The sequence below is a fragment of the Taeniopygia guttata genome, chromosome 3 (genome assembly GCF_048771995.1).
Source record: "Taeniopygia guttata chromosome 3, bTaeGut7.mat, whole genome shotgun sequence".
Taxonomy (NCBI): domain Eukaryota; kingdom Metazoa; phylum Chordata; class Aves; order Passeriformes; family Estrildidae; genus Taeniopygia; species Taeniopygia guttata.
This window is the reverse complement of record NC_133027.1, coordinates 90,234,175-90,254,910: the sequence shown is the minus strand read 5'-3', so window position 1 is coordinate 90,254,910 and position 20,736 is coordinate 90,234,175. Positions and strand designations below refer to the sequence as shown.

Genomic DNA, 20,736 nt, shown 5'->3' with positions numbered 1-20,736 from the left:
GAAATCTGGCTCATGGAGAAGCTTTTGCCCCTTTCCTGTCAGTTCAATCCACTTTTATGCTGCGCCTCTTCTAACACATCCCCACCTCACAAATACACCTTTGTGTTCTTTGCCATTGCACCCTCGGAACCGATTTTCTCCGGGTAGCCTCAAACCTCTAAAAGCAGCACCTGCAGTTGCCCGGCGGCCTGGGGTCATCTCTGGGCGGTATGCGAGCGGGTGACCCTGAGCACCGCCGGGCGGACAGCGCTCCTACCGCCTTACTCCCACCGCGCGCTGTTGGAGGGAAGGGGAAGGAAGGGCCGCCTCCCCCAGCTCCACTCCTCCCCCCCGCGCTGTGTCTCAGAGGCAAGGTGGCGGCGTAGGGCGCGGGAGGAGAGGGGAGCGCTGCCGGCGGGGACGGCAGGTGAGGAGCGCGGGGCGCCCGTGGGGAGCGCGGGGCGATGCCGGAGCGACCCCGGCACCGGGCACCCGCGGGCGGCTCTGCGCTGCCCCGCGGCACCTGCGGCGGGCCGGGAGTGCCCCACTGCCCGGGCTTGTTGCTTTTACAGCCCTTTCCGCGGGGCCGCGGCTGCCGGCACTTCCTTAAAGTAGAAGTGGCGCTACCGTGGGCGCCGCAGGCCGAGCTCCTCGGCACCCTCCGAGCTGCGCCGGGCACCGCCAGCCCGAGAGATATTTCGGGACCCTCTTGACCTTAACCCCGCGTCATTAGCACCTTGCTCCAGCACGATTCAAGTCTTTCTCCGTTCCCGCTCAACGTTTGAAGTTTGGGGCTGTGAGGGCTAAAATCTGTGGAGAGCTCGATCTGCAGACACTGCTGCTTTTCAATGCGCTGCAGAAATCCCGAGTGGAGACAGCAGTAGCCTGAGGACACGTTTCTGGCCTATTTGATCCACCCGTGCCAGGCCTTGCAGCTCCCACGTGGAGCCCAGGAGCTGGGGCGCGTTCCCGAGCAGATCCAGGCTTGACCTGAAGGCTGTAAGATGTAAACCCTGTCGGTTTGGGTTTGGTTGGGGTTTAATACTGAGGGGTTCGTTGTCCTCGTTGCTTTGCTTGCGCCGTTTTCGAGACCAGGCTTTGTTTGTGCTGTGTACTCCAGTAGATTTACAAGTGTTTGTGTTGCCTTATCTTCAAACTGAAACCACCTGGTTGGAAGAGGAAGTGGGGAGGTGCGTGGCTTCAGGGAATGATGGAGTGCCAGGAGTAGTGCACTGAGGCCATGGTTTTCCATGCTGGTGAAAGAAAGGGTTTCACCCACCCCTTGGGCTGCTGCTCATTTTCACCCGCATCAGCACAGGCTTTGTGTGCAGAATTAGATTGGTAAGCGAAACCTAATCTAAAGACGCCCAAAAAAAATCCAAATCAATTCCTAAATGTTTTCGCTGGCCCAAGAGGGCAGATGAGATGCTGCTTTTCTGCAACAATAATGGTTTATAGTGGAACAGAATTTATAGTGGAATAAGGGTGGGAGAAGTAGAATTCATCTGCTGGACTGCACCCCTGTGCTCCTGAAAAAAAAATCCCATAGTTGTCATCCTTTGATCATGGATTACTTTTAAAGTTGTTTATTGATGCTTAGGAGCATAACTAGGGGCGTTTTGACTTTCCTAAAGTCAAGGCTTTTGTTTTGCTATGAGGTACACAATGACAGCTGTCCTGTGCACCTTGTACTGGACTTGTGCTAAAAGCCTCACCTGCCTGGAGACCATCTCGGGAGCTCGGTCTTGGAATTTTTAGGAAAGCCACAGCCCTTCACCTCCATGGGTACCCCCTGGTCTAGTTCATACCTATGCTCGTAAATCATGTGGCACACAGCAGCACAAATTCAAAATCCTTTATCTCAGACACAGGAAAGGCAGTGTTCCCAGTGTCCAGTACAATGCCTTTATTTACCAAGGCAAGCCATTCAAACTTCTTGGATAAGTACCAACCCTTGTTGGTTTAGTAACTGTTTAGTGTAAAGGTGTAGGCTGGCACATGTAAGAACCCAGTTAACAACAAGGCTTGCTCCATAGGGTGAGTTGGCCTCTTCGAGTCACACAGTTATGAAGCTGCAGTTTTGCAACTTAGGGCTCTGTGTGTGTGTGTGTGTGTGTGTAATTTTGGAACTTCAGGGCAGACTCCCAGCTCCTTCCCAGTGAAACTCACTGGTAAGGTGATTTCCCACTAAAATGATTGCTTTGAGCTGGTCAGATTATTCATTTCTAATGTCATTTGTTTAAGGGGAAATCCATTTAATCTTTGATGTATACATTTTCATTGCCTTTATGTTTGTCATTACCACCTCATCTCTATTATCCCTTTAATGACAAATTTTATATCAGTGGCATTGACATCAGGTTTTAAATTACTAAATACTTGTTTTTAAGAAGATCTACAGCAGCCTGTAACATTGCTACATCCCTTGTGGCTTAGTTATTTGCTATGTTAAAAGCAGTCTGAATAGGGTCCCTTCAACAAGAGTCTGTGAGCTGGGTTCTCGTGTGTTGTTGAAAGTTAACAATAAAAGGAATTCATCCATTTTAGTGCCTACACCTCAACTGGAAAGGCCTTTTTCAGGACAGAGAGGTGTCTCACTAGTTAGATATCACAAATCCTGCTGCAGCATCAGTTACCTTATATCTACAAGCTATTTCTTCAGCAGAACCCAGCTGATGTTAACCAAAGCTTCTACTTGGAGCGTCTCCTCTAGTTTGGCTTGGCATGATTACTGTTCACCTGTCCTGGTAGGAGCCTGGTGAGATCTCAGACGATTCACCCTGCTGAGAAGGACACATGCCTACATCCCTGTGCAAGTCAGCAAGAACTGCAGATCTGTGTCTGGATAATGCTGGCAGAAAGCCACTAAAGTTGTCTCCCCTTGTATGTACTCAAATAGGTAAAGCTACTCTCTGGATATGGTCCTGTGGGAGCAAGCTGGCAGAACTGCAAATGTAAACTTGGATTTGCAGTAAAAATTAGAGCCCTAAGCATACAACAAAATGCCTTTGTTCACTGGACAGATTGCCAGAGCAGATCCCACAACTGTAGGCTTTACAGCGTCCAGGCTGGTAGATTAGCACTGGATGGTGGGCAAGCCCAGTTAAAACTGAGCTATGTCTACCCAAATGGAGGCATCTGGGTTCGGGGTGTGGCAAAATCAGAATAAAACCAAAAAATCCCACATTCCTAATCCTGCAAGAGCAATTGAAGGAGCAGAGTCTAGTTCAGAGGTAACAAAATAACATCTCTGAAGTTCCATCCAAGGCCACTGCAAAGTCCTGGCAGCATGGAATGATGTGGAGAAATGCATTTGTTTCAGAGTGGAGGAAAAACATCCTGTTCATTTGGTTGGTTTGCTTTTGCAGAACTTACACAGACCTTTCCCAAGATGGTTTCCTCAACTGAATATGGGTCACACACCTGGGACCTCTTGCTGACAGTTGATCATCAACATGAAGGTGTAGAAAAGGAAATTCCACTACAGGTCACAGGGGACCTTCATGTTGGAGGACTGATGCTGAAATTAGTAGAAAAAATCAGTGAGTAAAGACCTGTTTCATTTACAGTATTACTAAATAATATGTGCAGCTTTCCCTGTATGAAGAAAGGCTTTTGTGTGTTTTGAAATGGTGCTGCCTCGCTTCTGTGTCACAGCAGAGTGTGGAGGTTCTTGTGGTCAGAACCCCTCCCTATGTTTCACTCTCTGTGTTACCATAGTGCCAACAAAACTTTGGGGTTGCCTTTCAGTTAGATGAAAATAATCAAACCAGGCTAATGACTCAAGTCCCTTTCCAGAAGGATGGTACAAGTGTGTGGTTTGGGGGGCAAGAGAGGTAGGTGATGCCCTGTTTATCCAGCCTGTCAGAGAGGGTGAGTTTTTAAAAGGCACTTCAGAAATTCCTGTTTTCTGTGCTATTGTGGCATTCTAGCCTAAGTCTGAGCCGTGTTACCCATTGCATAGATACAGTAGGGAAGAGCTGGGAAAAGCCAAGACTAGCCGAGTCAAAGTTAGGAAGTGAAAAGTAAAATCCTCTGTGTATAGGAGCAGCAAGGGAGCACAGGAAGAGATCACTTCTGTCTATCTCTCTGCACACTCAGACACATGGTTCAGACGGAAACAGAGTTTCCACTGAGTCAGAATAATTTTTCACAGCAATTTTTTAAAATACTCAGCTAGTGCGAAAAGCTTTCTGTATTAATATTTAAAGCAAATCTGTAACTGACTTGTGCCAGCAGCTCTCTTGAGACACAGCTCTTACCAGGGGACTCCAAAGTAGGACAGGGCTCTGCTGTGTTACGGACATGCTGAGGAATAGCCTCTGCCTCATGGAGCTGATGAGGAGCAAGGGTTGATACAAAGACTGAAACAGCTTGGCCAAGATCACACAGAAGCTTTATCTGCTACTGCATATTGACATCTAGGAAGTCATATAATCTTGGAATTCCCATGGAATTAAGAGCAGCAATACTTTATCTCCTTCCGTGTGCATGTGCTGCTGCTTAGCTGTGTGTAACCAAGACTTCCATGGACTTGAAGCTGGTTCTTAACACTGAGATGAGCTGCTCAGTGCTGCTGCCAGTAGGCTGTGGAAGAACTTGTGCCCATTTGGGTGTACAGGAGATTTTGTAGAGGATTTTCAGCTTGCACTGACAAGTTCTGAACTGGAACACTTTGTTGTTAGTCCTTATCCCAGCAAAATCCTAACAGCATTGCACCATATGTAGCACAAGATTCAGGAGATGTTCTTTCCCTGTGGATATCCACAAGACTAAGGCAGTGCCACAGTCAGCACCTAGGTTAGGTCTTCAGGGAAAACAAAGTTGGTTACCAGTGACTACCAGAAGAATTCAGCAAACAGGGTCTAGGCTGAGACCTGTAGCTGCTGCTTTAATCTAAAATATTTGTGTTTGCAGAGACCTGTTTTTGAACCAAGTGTTTTGTATATATGCTCCATAGTTTGTTAGTAACCATTTTGTATTTTCCTAGAAATAGCACAAGATTGGTCAGACTATGCTTTTTGGTGGGAACAAAAAAAATGTTGGCTTCTGAAAACCCACTGGACACTGGATAAATGTGGGGTGCAAGCAGATGCTAAGCTGATATTTACTACTCAGCACAAAATGCTGCGCCTTCGCTTGCCAAACATGAAGACTGTGAGACTGAAAGTCAGCTTCTCTTCCATGGTGTTCAGAGCTGTCAGTGACATCTGCAAAATGCTCAGTAAGTAAAGATAAATCTCCTTTGGCAACTAAGCTGGAGCATTTATTGGGTGACTTTGTTTTGATGTGAAGTCCTTCCTCACAAAACTGTTTAGCTCAAAGAGAAATTTGAGACAGGTTTTTGGGAGTTTCAATATGCAGTGTATGTCAGTGGTTCTTAGTCTTTGTGATAACTGATGCACTGTCAGCAATGTGTCCCACGAGCTGCAGGAGTACTGGATAGTCAAAGCTGGCAGTTTTCTAGGAATCTTTGTCCTCCTGATGTAGGACTTGGTCCTGATTATTCTGTGCCAGTGACTAAGAGCATAAGATTATCAATGTCCTACACCGGACTTCACCAGAGGCAATTTTCCTGGTGTCAACTGATTTATCACCTATTTTCACAAACATTAATGATATCCAACTCTGCCTATATGTGTTCACTTCAGATGTAGCATGTTTTAAATGTTCAAGACTTCTGTATGCCCAGATCTGTTCAGGTCAGGGCATACCTAACAACCCCAGCACTGAGTCCCCCACTCTTCCCAATAATGGAGTATTTCCAAGTAGAGGGTTTGGAGCATGCCAGATGTGTGCCTGTGATCAATGGGAGTCAGTTGAGTCTACAAGCACTAGTAGTACCCTTCAGTTTAGGGTAAAATAGGGATTAAATTCCTAATCTTAATTAAGATCTTCAAAGCTTAATCCATCAACACACTCATCTTCAGAAGGAATTTACTGCCTCATATTGATCCACTTTCAATTTCATCTCCTAGCAGTAGATTGTGAAAGGTGCAGTGTCTTTATTATACCTAATAGCTCTGATATAATGATGCCATAGTTGTCTAACTGGCACTTGGCCAAATTAAATATTCCTACATTTTCCCTCCAGATTGAGTCAGTACAGGAATGCTATAACTTTGAATGAGTGAATAATGTCAAAAATGTCTTTGCTTACCCCAGGGTAAAAGTGTTTTTCAGAAATGAAGTGCCAGGCTTGGGACTGGAAATACCTGTCTGGATTAGTAGTGCATTAGGGAACAGTGAGAACCAAGAATCTTGTATGAGAAATACATTGAATAATAAAAGGCATCAGCCTCAATTATAGTGGTCTTTGCTTATTCATAATTTAGATATTTCACAGAGATTATTATGCTCATAGGTGACTGCAGTGCTGTTAGGGAGAAAGAGCTTCTTCCTGACACTCTAAAATGCAGTTACATTCCCTACAAAAGGAGATTTAAATCTTGTCTAAGCTCATTCTTATGGCCTAAAGTCTTTGGCCTTTTTATAGAATTAGCTACTACTTTCAACCTGCTAAAAATAAAGTCCAGATTGCAACATGAAGCTTCCTGAAATGCTGTTACCAACCATGGTTGCTCTTTTGGATGTAATCATCTTGCTTCACTTCCCAAACTGCCTTTGTAGATATCAGGCGGTCAGAAGAACTCTCTTTGTTGAAGCAATCAGAAGGCACACTCAAAAAGAAAAAGAAAAAAGACAAGAACAGCAAAGAACCAGCTACAGAAGATATCTTAAACCTGTGCAACTCTCCAGTGAGTTCTGGATTACCAGGTAATGAAAAAACAATATGATTTTATTGTTCTGACTGGAAGTCAAAAGGAGGAAGAAATTCTTTGTTACACAAAGGAGGCAAGTTTCACGTAGGATGGTCTTGGAGACGCAGTGGGCCTGAAATCAGTGGCTTCAGGATATCTCCAATATGTCAGTATTTCGCTGTTGTCTCTAGAAATGTTTCCCTTTCCACTGATATGAGAAAAGCCACTCTAGAAAACAGGTTGTGGCCCTGCACACAGGATATGCAGCTGCCCTTTGAAAAAGGGGGGCAACACTTTCAATGTTGCTGAAATTTGGCAACCTGCAACGAAAATGAGGAATAAAGGCTTGAAAGCATGCATTTCCTGCATGCAACAAAACTGAGATCTCACAGAGCAACAAAGAGTATTTCTGTCCCTGAGGTCACCTCACCTGTGAAAGGACAAGACCAGCTGGAAACAGCAGAGATGAGAGACTATCTTGAAAGAAAAGGGTTTTTATGATGGAAAGTAGTGGACAGGACCGTTTTGCATGGGAATAACATTATGCTCTTAACTTGCAGCCAATCCAGGTTTATACAGCAAGACCATGACACCTATTTATGACCCTGTCAGTGGGTCACCAGCTTCTTCCACAATTACTTGGTTCAGTGATGGTTCCTCGGCTGAGCAGAACTGCAGCATCCTGGCCCTCAGTCATCCCACCTGTTCCCCGGAGATGCTGGCAGAGATGTACCAGCCACGGACTTTGGCTGACAAAGCCAAGCTCAATGCAGGGTAAGGTGCCTCTCCTGAGATCCTTTGGGTTTAAAATGAGGAATGATGTCATTGTGCAGGCTCTGTGCTGAAGTCTGTTGTTAGATGAAGGCAAATTCAGCTGAGCACACTGGGCACAGCTAAAGGACAATTTGGATGGCAAATTCCAAAGGCTTTAAGTAGACAGTGGAAAGACACATCTGGATAAGTTCAATAATTTTGCATTAAAAATAGGTGATTGGGTTCTGCACAAGTAAACATTGCTTACCGTATATACACAGAAGATGGAAGTTGGAAGTCTATATGAATGCTCCACCTTCTTGAGTTACATGAATTTCCCCTAGATTTAGAGGAATTAGAGCTGTTTGTTCCCACTTTTGTTTCACAATTGCACTGGAGCTCTGTGGGTGTGATGGTTTCTCCAATTGCACTGGAGCTCTGCAGGTGTGATGGTTTCTTCTGTACAGATGGATCTGTGGGTTGTTTTCTTCCACAGCTGGCTGGATTCATCTCGATCACTTATGGAACAAGGTGTTCTGGAGGAAGATCAACTTCTTCTACGCTTTAAATATTACACTTTCTTTGATTTGAATCCAAAAGTAAGAGCTTTGTTTTTATTGCTATTCATTATTTCTCTGTTTTCATGTCAAGGAGCTATACAGCAATATGGAATATATAGAGCTCTATGTAGAATTTTAACTAGGATTTGTAACAAGCCCTTCAGAGAGATCAAATTCAGCTTCTTTCCCTCAGCTACAGCTGCACTTTTACCCTCTGGACACTGGATCACTGTTCCTCACATGAAATGGGATCTTAAATTTAAAGATGGGATCCGAAAAGCACCAGAAACAGTATCCTTATTTCCAGAGGGGCTGCTTTACTTTCTGCCTCTCTTTTAACAGGAAAAGTTAAGGGGGAGACTAGACTAGCAGTATCCTAAATGATGTAAAGTGTCCAGTTTTTGAAATTGGGCTTTAAAATGACATTAATATTGCAATGTCCTCATTGAATTTCACAGCTTTTCTGGGCTGAAGCCCTCAGAAGAAATCAGGGCACTTTCCAGTTTATCTGGCATGTTTTTGGGTGAAATGGAACCCCACTGAAATCCAAGTACATATTTCAACTTCAGCAGGCCAAACACTTCCTTTCTCTGCCCCAGCCAGCCCTGGAGCCATAGGATGAAACAACCAAAAAGAGCTTCAGGCAACCTAGTATCTCACCTCTGCTGGGAGAGGTCACGCTCCAAGGTTTACCCTCCCGTCACCTACATTTCAGCAGCTCTGGGGCTTGAACATTTCTGTGAGTCACTTCACCTTATTAACCAAGTAGATAATAAGGAATAATCACTATCCAAAAACCAGATAGTGAATAAAAACAGATCTGAAAAATCTCAAGCCAGTGCAAAGACGGACAGAACTGGAAGTGAAAAAGCCAAGAGCGGAAGAAAGGAAGTGAGGAACGAGAGAGTTCTGCAGGTTACATTTGGTCAGCTGTGTCACATGATTTTCTCCCAGTGTGGTTTCACATCTTGGTTTCACCAGTCCAAGGCTTCCTGCCTCAAAAGGGGATGTTGAGCCTCAGTTCTGCCTTAGCCAGGGGCTCCTGGTTGGTTTTTTGTTGGCACAGCAAGCCCTGGGACCATGCACACAATCACACGAGCTGGTACAAGGCAAGGAGGGAACAGAGGTGGGAGGAGGAAGGAAACAAGCACTGCAGCTCAGCCCAGCGTTGGATCAGCTGCAGCTGGCTGTGAGGCTGTGCCTGAGGTCACTGATGGGCGCTGTTTGCTCTTCCCTGCAGTACGATGCAGTGCGCATCAACCAAATATACGAGCAGGCCCGCTGGGCCATCCTGCTGGAGGAGATCGATTGCACCGAGGAGGAAATGCTCATCTTCGCCGCGCTGCAGGCACGTACTTGAGCCCACTTGCAAAACCTGTTCCCTCAAGAGGCAGGCACAGGTTAGGACAAGACTAGGGCAGAGCTCAGGCCAGGAGCTCTGCTTGGATTGGGGGTCTGCTCTTGGGGTGAGAACCAATCAGCAGCATCCATCAGCTAAAGCGACTAAACTCAGTAGCAGCACTAACACCATTATTCACACAATTATGGAAACATTCATTAATATTATCTGCATCCAGAATGTAATTTTGATATCAGTATTAGTATGAAGTGTGGTTTCCCATACCACCTACCATGACTTCACCTCTTCTTTCTGAAAATTCCTGTAATACACTATGCATACATCATGTGTACACCATTTCCCAACAGACAGGAAAAAAGCCACAGCATAATGTGAAGATAGGGGCACTGTGGAGTACTTGGAAATTTAACATAACTAAGCATGGCTTAGTCTCTGACCACAGGTAATAAAGCTCAAACCTTCATTGATAATAAATTCCTTCTTTTTAAATGTAAACAGAGCTGACAAGAATCCACAGCCTGTCACTACAGAACACCAGAGCACCTTGCTTCCAAGTTTCCAGCTTGTATGGATGGCAGGGCTAGGGATCCAAATGTAGCAGCCTCCCAGAACAGGGGCAATTATTCAGCAGAGAAATACAAACACTGATCATTAAAATAGGAAACCATTATCAGCCATTGCACCGGAGTCACAGTGGACATGGCTCTTTCCTTGGGAAATCCCCCTGATTCCTGTAGAGTTGTCTAAGACCCAGGAGACAAAATGATCTGTTTTCAAACACTGTGATTGTGTGTTAGTAATTGGTGCATTGACTATTGGATGCTGATGTTTTATTTTAGTACCATGTAAGCAAGTTATCATTATCATCAGAGACACAAGATTCCACCTGTGAATCAGAAGTGGATGAAGTAGAAGCCGCCCTTTCCAATCTGGAAGTGACACTGGAAGGTGGAAATAAAAGCAACATTTTGGTATGTCCTTTGGGATCCTGGAATTCCTGTTGCTGTGCCAAATCTATTGACTCTCATGAGCCTTCCTGGCTCATGATTTTTTTAACAGTTGATTACATAGTGCATTGTACTAAAATTATTCCTAATTATTCCTGATTAGGAGGACATCACAGACATCCCAAAACTTGCTGATAATCTCAAGCTAGTTAGGTGAGTTGTTAAAATTAATAATAAAACATACAAAACCAAAAGCTTAACCTTATGAGAGGTCTCTTGAGTTTTTCATTCTAATCTAACAGTACATCTGACAGTTATAAATTGACAAATACCCCAGATAGGTCTAATCAGCCTACTATTCTCTTCTAATCTTTCTCTTCCTCCTTCTGACAAAGCTTCTGTTCTTTGGCAAATCTTTCCCACTCCTGGGATGCTGGGTAGCTGTATTTGTACTTATTAAAAGACCCTGCTGTCTGTATTTTCTAGTGCTCATCAGTCATCATCTCTAAACAAAAAAGCCTAAGTTTTATTTTCAATAATATTTACTTTCTTTTTCTTTTTTTTTTCTTTTTTTTTTTTTTTTTTTTTTTTTTTTTTTTTTGCCAGTAAAAATCCAGAAGAAACTTGCAGTTCTCCCTGGAAGAATTTCTAAAAAAAATGTATTTTTTAAACCAAAGGAGCATCCAAATTACCCCTTTCTTACCAAACATGGAGACTGTTTTTTCTAATATCAAAACAAGTTTCTGTGATCCCATTGTAGTATCTTGTTTGATGGGTGATTTAAATGACTGTAGAGATTGTAGAGACCTCAAGATGCCGTTTATCACAAAACAGTCTTTATGTTTTAGAAAGATAAAGTGTTCTGTTGTACAAGTATTTATCAGATTAATCCGTTGACAGATGGTATTTTTAATCTGGGAACTGAAAACTGCACCTGAAAAATTTTAACTGTTGTTAACTGCTAACAATTGTTAATTATTACTTTCCAATTTGGAATTTTATTTGACATTCTTATTATGAAGGTGGCTTAAGATGAAAGGGAATTAAGGCTTTTAACAATAGGTTGTTTGGTTTTCCCCAGCAGAACAGCTTGCTATTATAAGAATTTAGCAGTCATTTATGATCATGAAAAAGTTCCTATATAAATGCTAAATCACTTACCAAACCTAAGGCATTGTAGAATCCAGATAGGGTGTAAAACTTTCCTTCAAACAACACTTTGTGGCTATAATTATTTGATTAATTGTAAACCTGAATGCAAAGCTGTGCATGTCCTGTTGCTTACTGTTCCTATGGTGAACTTTTGTTCCTATTTATTCACAGTATGCACCACAGTAAATGCTACTTTCACGTGGGGACAGTATTGTGGAGAATTGCGATATTTTTTTTCAAAAACAACAAGAAAAAGCTTTCTAAAAAGTTTTCAGCAACTTTTTCAAGAATATAAAAATAATTTTATCTGTCTATAAAATTTATAGTTCCTTATGTTTGAAGAATGTTGCTGTATTGGAAAACTAAAAACCAAATTATTTTGTAGTTTTGAAAATCCAAGGTTTTTTAATTTAAACATAAAAATTGCCGTTTTCTAAAAAGGACTCCAAAGTAGGATTTTTAGAGAGGGTTTGGAGCTATACATAATAAGAGTATATATAGTACATCACTGTTTTCCAGCTGGTTGTATAATCTTTGTACCATCCTCTTAGATTTAAAGTGAAATACTGGATTTTTTTTTCTTTTTTCTTCTTTTTTCACTTCATTGATGACCTTTGTCACTAGCTGTGAAGTATTTCCCTACTCACATTTTCTCTACTCAAATGCTAATATCTCTGGTTTTCTTTCCTGGAGGGCTACAAAGCTTCTGTAAACTTAATGAAGAAGCAGAATTTTGTTGTGTTAGATATGATTCAGATTAAGCCAAAAAAGCTGATCTCTGCTTCCTTATAATGAATACGAGTTGGTTTTATGGGTGCAGGTATTCAAGATAAGGCGTTAATGCAAATTCATTTTAATAAATCAGGGGTTACATTTGTGTTACTGAGTTAATGGAAGAACTTAGTCTGTTGGAAGGTAATGGCTTTGATTAGTAATGGAAGAAATAAATGAGAAAAAATCATAGATGGGATTCAGCTAAAATTTGGAGTAAAAATCACATCCATACCTGGGATAACCTGGATTGGATCCAGGCATTACCCACCCCCTCACTGACACAGAGGTGTCATACCCAACTAAAGCCATGGGTATAGCCTTCAATTTCAGAGGCTCTGCAATATTTGTGAGGGACTTAGCAATTTGTATGTGTTGATATAAACAAATGGGATTTCTTTTTTATTTCTTAGGCCCAAGAAGCTGGCACTCAAAGCTATCAAGACATATTGGTTTGTCTTCAGAGACACTTCAATATCTTATTTTAAAAACAAAGAATCTGCACAGGGAGAACCTATTGAGAAACTAAACCTGAAAGGTAGGAATTCTCCTTTCTTTGTTTTTTGTGTTACATCTGTGAACTGAATAAAACAAGAAATCCCTGCTAGACTCAGGAAGGCAAGCACAGCAGCATTTAGTCTGAGAGCTTTTTCAATTCCTGAGACTCCTAAGCAGGCAAATTGCGCCTGCAGAAGAAGCTTAAACAGAAAGGATTCAATAGTTTAACCCGAGCTGGGATTATCAGATCCTGATTTGTAAAATCCGCTGTACTTGAATTCTTCAAGACAAGTCAGATAGGGAATGTGACTTGTGGATGCTTTATTTCCAAATACTTCCACTTGACATTAAAGGAAGTGTTCTTCCGTGTCCTTGGCAAACACACAGTGGCAGCAGAGGATTAGGGATGATGCCGTGGGCAGGAATGCCAGAGGCTGTCCCTGCAATCTGCTGTGCAGGGACAGCTCCAGGGCCTTCTCTGGGCCTCGTTTATGTCCTGCATGGGGATTCCCATGACTACAGCCAGCTGCTGGAGGAGGAGGGCTGGCTGTGTACGCAGACACCATCACCCTGTGTAGCCTCCATCTACATCTGCTCCTGCAGGGACATCCTTTGTTCAGCATCAGGGAACCAGTGATGCCCAGGACTCATCCTAGAAGAAACCTTTGAAATACAAGATTGACCCCTGTGAACAAATGGCTCTGCATCCCTATCTGCATATCCTCAGTAGGTCAGAGAATGCCTGGAAAAACAGCCAGGGTGGTTGGAACCTCACAAAGTAGCCTCTCCCTCCAGTTCCTCTCCATTTCAAGTGCTGAGTGTTTCCTAAGATCAGGCTGAGGTTTTGGGAGCACTCCCATCCTTTCACTTCCATGCTGACTCACGTGCTCCCTGAGCTCAGAACATTCATCACCCTGGCAAGCCAGACCAGGCAGTGAACTGGAACAAAACCATTTCATTAGGGCCTAAGCTTCAAAGTCCTGGCCCTTAGTCTCAAAGAAAAACAACCACAAAGCACTGTGTTAAAGCAGTAATTAAAGTTACTGATATAGTAATGAAATAAATTAATTTCCTTCTGATTCCCTGTGATCCAGGATGTGAAGTTGTACCAGATGTAAATGTTGCAGCGAAGAAGTTTGGAATCAAATTACTAATTCCTGTTGCAGATGGCATGAATGAAGTATATTTAAGATGTGATAACGTGAGTACTAAGAGAAAATTTGGATTCAAGATTTATGGCAGATTGTCCTGTTCTAGAATCTGTATAGAAAAATGAGGATGCTGCAGAGAGTTTATTGTCTAAATCTTTGTAAAATTTAAGAATTATGTGGTGCCCTAACAAATACATAATTGTTCTGGGGACATAAAGACAGTGAATCACCTTGTGCTTACCATCAGTTGCCAAGTAAAGCCGGCAAGAAAAAAGCCAGAACAAACTATAAAAAAAAAAAAAAAAAAAGTTAGAGTATTTTATTCCAATGTTGTCAGAGAATTGAGGTTTGGATTTTGTTTTCTTTTTTCTTAATTAGAACTCTCCCCATTTGAATGAGGAGAGCATGATGAGCATCTTAAATTAGTTTTCTGTCTATTGAAACATATCAGATCAAATTGCGTAAGAAGTGTTCAATAGGTGAAAACCAGTCATGCAATAAAATTTCCAAGAGAATCTATTTCAAGATACTGGATTTCTTAGAAAACTTAAAACATAGGTGTAGTTGGAACTAGTCCAGTCAGGAAGGAAGAACAGTAACAAACAATTGTTTCAGGAGGATCAGTACGCTCGGTGGATGGCTGCTTGTGTTTTAGCCTCCAAGGGCAGAACGATGGCCGACAGCTCCTACCAACCCGAGGTCCAAAAGATCCTATCCTTCCTCCAGATGAAGAACTGGACCATGTGTTCCCAGGCTGCCTCTGAGCCAGAGAATGTAGATATGAAACCCGAATGCTTCGTCTCACCACGCTATACCAAAAAATTCAAGTCCAAGCAGGTATCCTGAGTATGGCTCCATGGCTGGGTGTGGGCAGTTCCAGTGGTTGCTTAGGGATGAGGCTGGATTGAAGCAGCATTTGGAAGCCATGCAGTACAACTCCCTGCAATAGTCGTTTCTCCCTTTACAAGAGGCCTTTTCTTCAAACTGAATACAGGGACAGGTGTCTTGGCACCTCCTCCAAGCACATCTCCTACATCCACACCCTGGCTTAAGTCACTCATGATGTTCTGCTCCTGACAACACTGTTCCTGAAAGTCTCTTCAGAGTAACAAAGGAAGGACTGTTTGCTTTTGAATCAATAGAGTCTTCGTGTCCTCTTGCCCTTCAAGTCTTTCCTTGCTCTCCACCTAATTCCTGTCCTTGCTTTTGCTGTGCTTGAGCTCAGCCTGCCCATCCTGAGGAGGGTCCCCAGAGCAGTGTATGGAGTCAGGGCAGTGCTGCACAAACCCAAACCTGAGACCTTGCTGTCCATTCTGCCCTTTGCACTTGGGTTGTGTCCCCAGGTGCCCTCTGTGCTGCATCTGCACAAACAAAGTGTCTGAACACAGCATCAGACCTCATGGTTTCTGATTTAGTGAAAGCAACAGGATTTTTGTTCTCCAGTCAGCTGAAAGCTTTCTCTCTTCCTCTGTTTCCCAGCTGACTGCCCGTATTCTGGAAGCCCACCAAAATGTATCCCAGATGTCCCTGGTGGAGGCCAAGCTGCGTTTTATCCAAGCCTGGCAGTCCCTCCCTGAGTTTGGTTTATCCTACTACATTGTAAGGTAACTATACTCTCACTCACGTCAAGCTGCCGTAACGGGTTCATGCTCAGTGATTTGCAGGAAGTTCTTTGACACCCTGTTCCAAGAACATTTTCTCTTTTTTCCCCCACAGACTTCTTTTAATTTTTGTGATTTCCATCCTGCTAGTTTTTTGTATAGGAGTAACACCCAGTAGCTCCATTCCTGGAGTGACACTCTGCTTTACATCTGCCCTGGTACAGACCTCTTGGGTTTAGCCTGAAGTAACCTCTAGCATTAAACTCTTACTGTCATAAACTTTCCAAAATATATAAAATGCATATCTAATTGGTGTGCTGAGGTTTGCAGGATGTGTTCACTCTGACCCTTGTTCATTGCAATATGATAAAATGCTACTTTCTTTTGTATTTCATTAACAAAACAGCAAATCATGCCTTTTTAAGGGGATAAGCAGTGAGCCCTTAAAAAGTTAATCTGGAAGAGCAGTGAGCACAAAAAATGTCCCATTGTGTTCACAGCACCTTGTTCCTTGGACACAGCAGAGGTCTGACTTGCAGCTGTTTCTCTTGACAAAACACCAAAAATCTGAAAATTACTGACACAACCATACTTGGAGGCACCTTCCTTCATGTGCCTTCCAGGGCTGGCTAGAACTCATCTGTGGTACAAATTGAAGCAACTGGAGCCACGCTCTGGCAGAGGCCAGCTGCCATAGAACAGCCCACATCTGCACTATTGAACTGTGACTTCCCAAAATCCAGTAGCCTCATGTGAACTAAAATCATGTTGGTCCTTGGATGTCCCAGGTTCCAGAGTGTGCCTAGGAATTACTTGAGAGAGCTCTGCTTGTTTGGAGCCAGAATTCTCCCTGAATTCCATGCCCCAAAATGGTCCCTGATCCTGTTGGATTTACTACCACAGATACAGATTTTTTGCGCTTTCTGTCACCATTAATCCTGTTAAAAGCACAAACAAACCCAACACCTAAACTGCACTTTGTAGTGGTGAATTGCTACACACTGCTGGGCAGTGTCTTGGGAGGGCATTAAGCAAAGCACAAATTCTGTCCAGGTCACTTTTTCTCCCTAAGGTCCAGCTGCATCTAAAGAGAGAAGGTTCACAAACAGGATCAGAAATACTGAAAATACAGCAAGCAGATGAGATTTCTCCCAGCTTTCAACATGAACATAGAAGAAGATTGTTTCTTTACCAGAGTAATCTGTTCCCAAATCAAAAAATTCTGTCCCCCAAAAATTCTGATGCTTTTGTATTTATTTTTCATTTCTAATCAGAAGAAAGTTGAAATGTTAAAATGCCTCAGTAATTTTGTAATGTGATTTATACTGAAAAACATGTATATATCAGTTGTTTTGATTATATAATTTAGGTTAATATAGGTTAATATAACTAGAGGAACATGTTTCAACATTAGAGAAATGAAGCAACAAAAATTATTGTTGGCATTTTTTCCAGTAAAAATATAATCAAGTTCATGCATTTGGGAAGAACAGTATTTTTTTAGCAGGAAACAATGAATTGGAAAGATTTCAGCCAGATCTACCTTCCTGACTATTTTCCATCTTACACCTTGGCTCACCAACCTACACTTTTGCTTTATAACAAATCCTGTTCTTAAGAAGGGTCCAAGCTCTCCTTAACCCCAGGCTGTTGTGACTTTTCCCACACTTTTCGCACTTGCAGAGGTGAGCAACTGAAATGTTTCTCTAGACAGAAATCATTGCAAAGCAGATCTGCTCAAATGCTTTGGGTTCTTTGCAGGTTTAAAGGAAGCAAGAAGGATGATGTGCTTGGAGTGTCCTATAACAGGCTGATACGGATAGATCTGGCCACAGGAGATCCTATCACAACATGGAGGTTCTCCAACATGAAGCAGTGGAATGTGAACTGGGAAATCCGCCAGGTAAACCTGGAACAGCTCTGCCTTTAGTCCTTGCATTTCACACACTCAAGGATGCTTTCAGAAAATATTTTCAAACCTCACTGAAAAGATTTTGAACGTGTTGTGACATGTTATTAAATAAGCTGTCTGCAGTTTTTCTTAGTGGAGCCTGTAGTCAAAAATCAGAAACAAAAAGATCACCAGTTTTAAAGGTTCCTACCAAGCTTATTCTTGACAAGTTGCCCTTGATTTTGATGGGATTAAATAGACTCCAAAGTGAATTCCAGCATATTGTGTTTACTGCTCTGTCAGTAAAAATCTCATTTTAACTCTCATGCATCATCCTCTACATTGTGGTGGTTCAGCCTCTATTACAGACTGAGGATACGGGAACCCAGTTTGTCTTTCAGATCCCAAACTGAGATTGCAAGGCCTGCAACTCTGTGTCAATGTGTGGTCTCTGATTTGGGGCTTCAAAGGTTGAATACAGTGCTATAAATTGTAGATTTCTGGGATGGAACTAGTGTGACCTGATGTAGATTGGAGCAGCCTGGAAATGCTTCCTGCTTGTGGAGTTTTCCACATCCATCTGCAGGAACCAGGAGAGATCAGATACACTCCCTATTGTTCTCCTGCAGTACTCCCTGCACCAGAGCCTGTAATTCTGGGTCAGGTTGCTGGGTTTACATTAAATCCCTCTCTAAAAAGGCAGAATCCACAGTGATCAACTACACTCAGCTGCATTTTAGAACTAATGGTAGCTGGAAACCAAAACTGAGACCCCAAAGGCAGATTTTAGGTCAGCACATAACAATGGACAGATTATTCATTAAAGAGTCAGAAGTGCCATTCCTGCTCTTCCCAGTGTTCACTTTATATGCCATTGGAAAAAAGCTAAAAGATGTTGGTGCCTGCTTAAACAAGCAAAAATGTTTCACCACGAGAGGGCCCTGATGTAGCAGCAAATCTAAAACCAAGCAGCCAAACACCCTGAGCATCCAGCAGACCCAGAACTCCTGGTTAGCAGGGGCATGTAGTGCTTTACCAGTATTTCACAGTATTTGTGATCCAGCTGTGTTCTCACACTTCTCTTTCTTACCAGCTTAGCTGTCTGATTTTGCCACATCTGTTCTTAGGTTGCCATCGAGTTTGACCAGAATGTGTCCATTGCTTTCACGTGCCTGAGTGCAGACTGCAAAATCATCCATGAGTATATTGGGGGCTACATCTTCTTGTCAACACGTTCCAAGGACCACAATGAAACGCTGGATGAAGAACTCTTCCACAAATTAACTGGAGGTCAGGAATGAGATGAAGTAAACTCTCTTCCCACTGCCTGCTTCTTCTTCTAGCTAAGACTACCAGAGATTAGACAAAAATATCTCTGATTGTTAATTGCTGGCTACTATTTTTTGTACATGTCAGTTTTCTACTATGACTGGGATGGTTTACAGTTTTTTTTAATACTGAAGCTAAGGTTACTGGATGCAGTATGACAACTCCATCATCAATACTTGAGAAAATTTAATCATCTGTGTTTTCCTTTTGTACAGATCAATGTTTTTAAATAAATGGTGTCTAGCCATTGGACAATTTTTTAAATCTAGTATTTTTAATTACAGCAATCTTTTTAAGCATCCAAAACAAGTAACTTGAGGATATGGTACAGTTCTTCTCTGTTACAGCCAGGCAACTTCCATTGTTAACTGGCCATTGTTAAAGAGCCCAGCATTTATCAGAACTAAAGCTGAATAAATACGTATTTTAAAGCTCCATGGTTTGTCTAGCACTTGCCCTGAGAACACAAAACATTCCAAAGTCCTGCAGACTAAGCTATTGAAACTCCTGTAGTGGTTACTCAATTGCTCAAAAATGTAGAACCCATGTCCATGTTCATCCACTGAAGTGGTTTCCTGAAAGCCAGAGAAGTCACAGGGCATTCATGTTCGCAATACTGGATCCAAAAGGTTCATCCTTTGAGGAACATTGTTACTTACCTGGTTGAAAATTATGCTTTAGGAATTATCTAAAACTATTAAAGAGTCTTCTGAGTATGTTTCTATTTTCTGTCTCTGTTACTGTTTCACTGTGACATATCACTGAGCTAAGCTGTTCATGTGAGGATCTGAAAAGCCTGTAGAAATTATTTTACATGTGTGCAAATGCAAAGAGGGCATTTGCAGAGGGCTGGAGCCCCTCTGCTCTGGAGACAGGCTGAGAGAGATGGAGGTGTTCAGCCTGGAGAAGAGAAGGCTCTGTGGAGAGCTTAGAGCTCCTGGAAGGGCTGTGAGAGAGCTGGAGAGGGACTTTTGCCAAGGGCACACAGTGATAGGACAAGGGGGAATGACTTCCCACTGACAGAGGGCAGTGCTGGATCGGATGCTGGGGAGAAATTCTTCCCTGTGAGGGTGGTAAGGCCTTGGCACAGGTTTCCCAGAGGAGCTGTGGATGTCTCTGAGGAGCCAGATCTGAAGTCAGCAGCTCTGCCTGCTGGAAGGAGCCACACACATCCACCAAAGTGAGTGAAATTTAATACTACCCTGTAAAACAAGGACAGAGTGAAACCAGGAGAATTCATGAAACTACTGGACAAACCAGAACTGGTTTCACATATCTAAAGAAATACCATGGACAGGTGTTGTCATATCATAAAGGGATGCTGCAGAAATCACAGCATAAATTCATAAACATCACTGGAAACTGAGAGCCCTGATTTTCATGCAATGTTGCTCTGCTTTTCCTCAGCCCCTGTCAATGGGCTTCAGTGGAATCACTCCCAGTTTGTGCAGTTTAAACTATGGCTTAACACTTAGGAAAAAGAAAAAATGACAGCCTGCTCATCCCAGCCCTCTGTTCTTCCCTCTCATCAGCACTTTTTGTACAGGCTGAGGGACCATCCAGTTTTCCTTCAGAAGAGAACTTAGTCACTTGTCACCTGCTTGACACAAGCCAAGTATTTTCCTTACATTGTGAGATCCACCCAAGTCCAAACACTGGCCATATTTAAAGCTTGCCTAAGGGTGCCATGGGAGAGCTAAATGGTTATATTAGTGCCAGCACCTCTTCCATAAACAGCTGCCTTCCAGATCAGTCTCCACTTAGGCTTTGCAGTGAGAATCCTGTTGGAACCCCTCATTTGGCAACAAGCAATACCAGACTCCTGTGGATTGCTCCCTGGGAAGCTCAGCCTATGCTTGCTTCTCTCACAGCAGAGCTTGTCCCAGAGTGCTGCATGGAGGCCCTGCAGTTGCCACTTGCTTACGTGACCTGAGCACAGGAATGCAGAGACCTCTCATTAGCAGTGTGGCTCATTTCATTGCT

At 42.9% G+C, this 20,736-nt stretch overlaps 1 protein-coding gene and 1 long non-coding RNA gene across 3 annotated transcripts in view; one reads left to right on the top strand and one right to left on the bottom strand.

The window, feature by feature from the left end:
* LOC140683772 (uncharacterized) overlaps positions 1-854 on the bottom strand; it is an 88,659-nt gene extending 87,805 nt beyond the window's left edge. Inside the window, exon 1 of the long non-coding RNA XR_012055223.1 lies at positions 716-854. This is a non-coding gene — a long non-coding RNA (uncharacterized lncRNA). The remainder of the gene's footprint in view (positions 1-715) is intronic.
* Positions 262-19,477, top strand: FERMT1 (FERM domain containing kindlin 1). Of its 2 annotated transcripts, none has more exons than XM_002199227.6 (15): positions 262-406; positions 3,348-3,521; positions 4,970-5,203; positions 6,610-6,756; positions 7,301-7,514; positions 7,990-8,092; positions 9,294-9,401; positions 10,253-10,384; positions 10,524-10,573; positions 12,697-12,821; positions 13,876-13,982; positions 14,548-14,769; positions 15,412-15,536; positions 17,295-17,436; positions 18,552-19,477. In XM_002199227.6, the coding sequence occupies exons 2-15, from the start codon at positions 3,371-3,373 to the stop codon at positions 18,723-18,725; spliced, it is 2,034 nt and encodes a 677-aa protein (XP_002199263.1). In that variant the 5' UTR covers positions 262-406; positions 3,348-3,370; the 3' UTR covers positions 18,726-19,477. The 2 variants fall into 2 exon arrangements, with proteins under 2 accessions (XP_002199263.1, XP_030124642.1); XM_030268782.4 differs by lacking the exon at positions 262-406 and adding an exon at positions 836-978.
* The last annotated feature ends 1,259 nt before the right edge of the window (positions 19,478-20,736 follow it).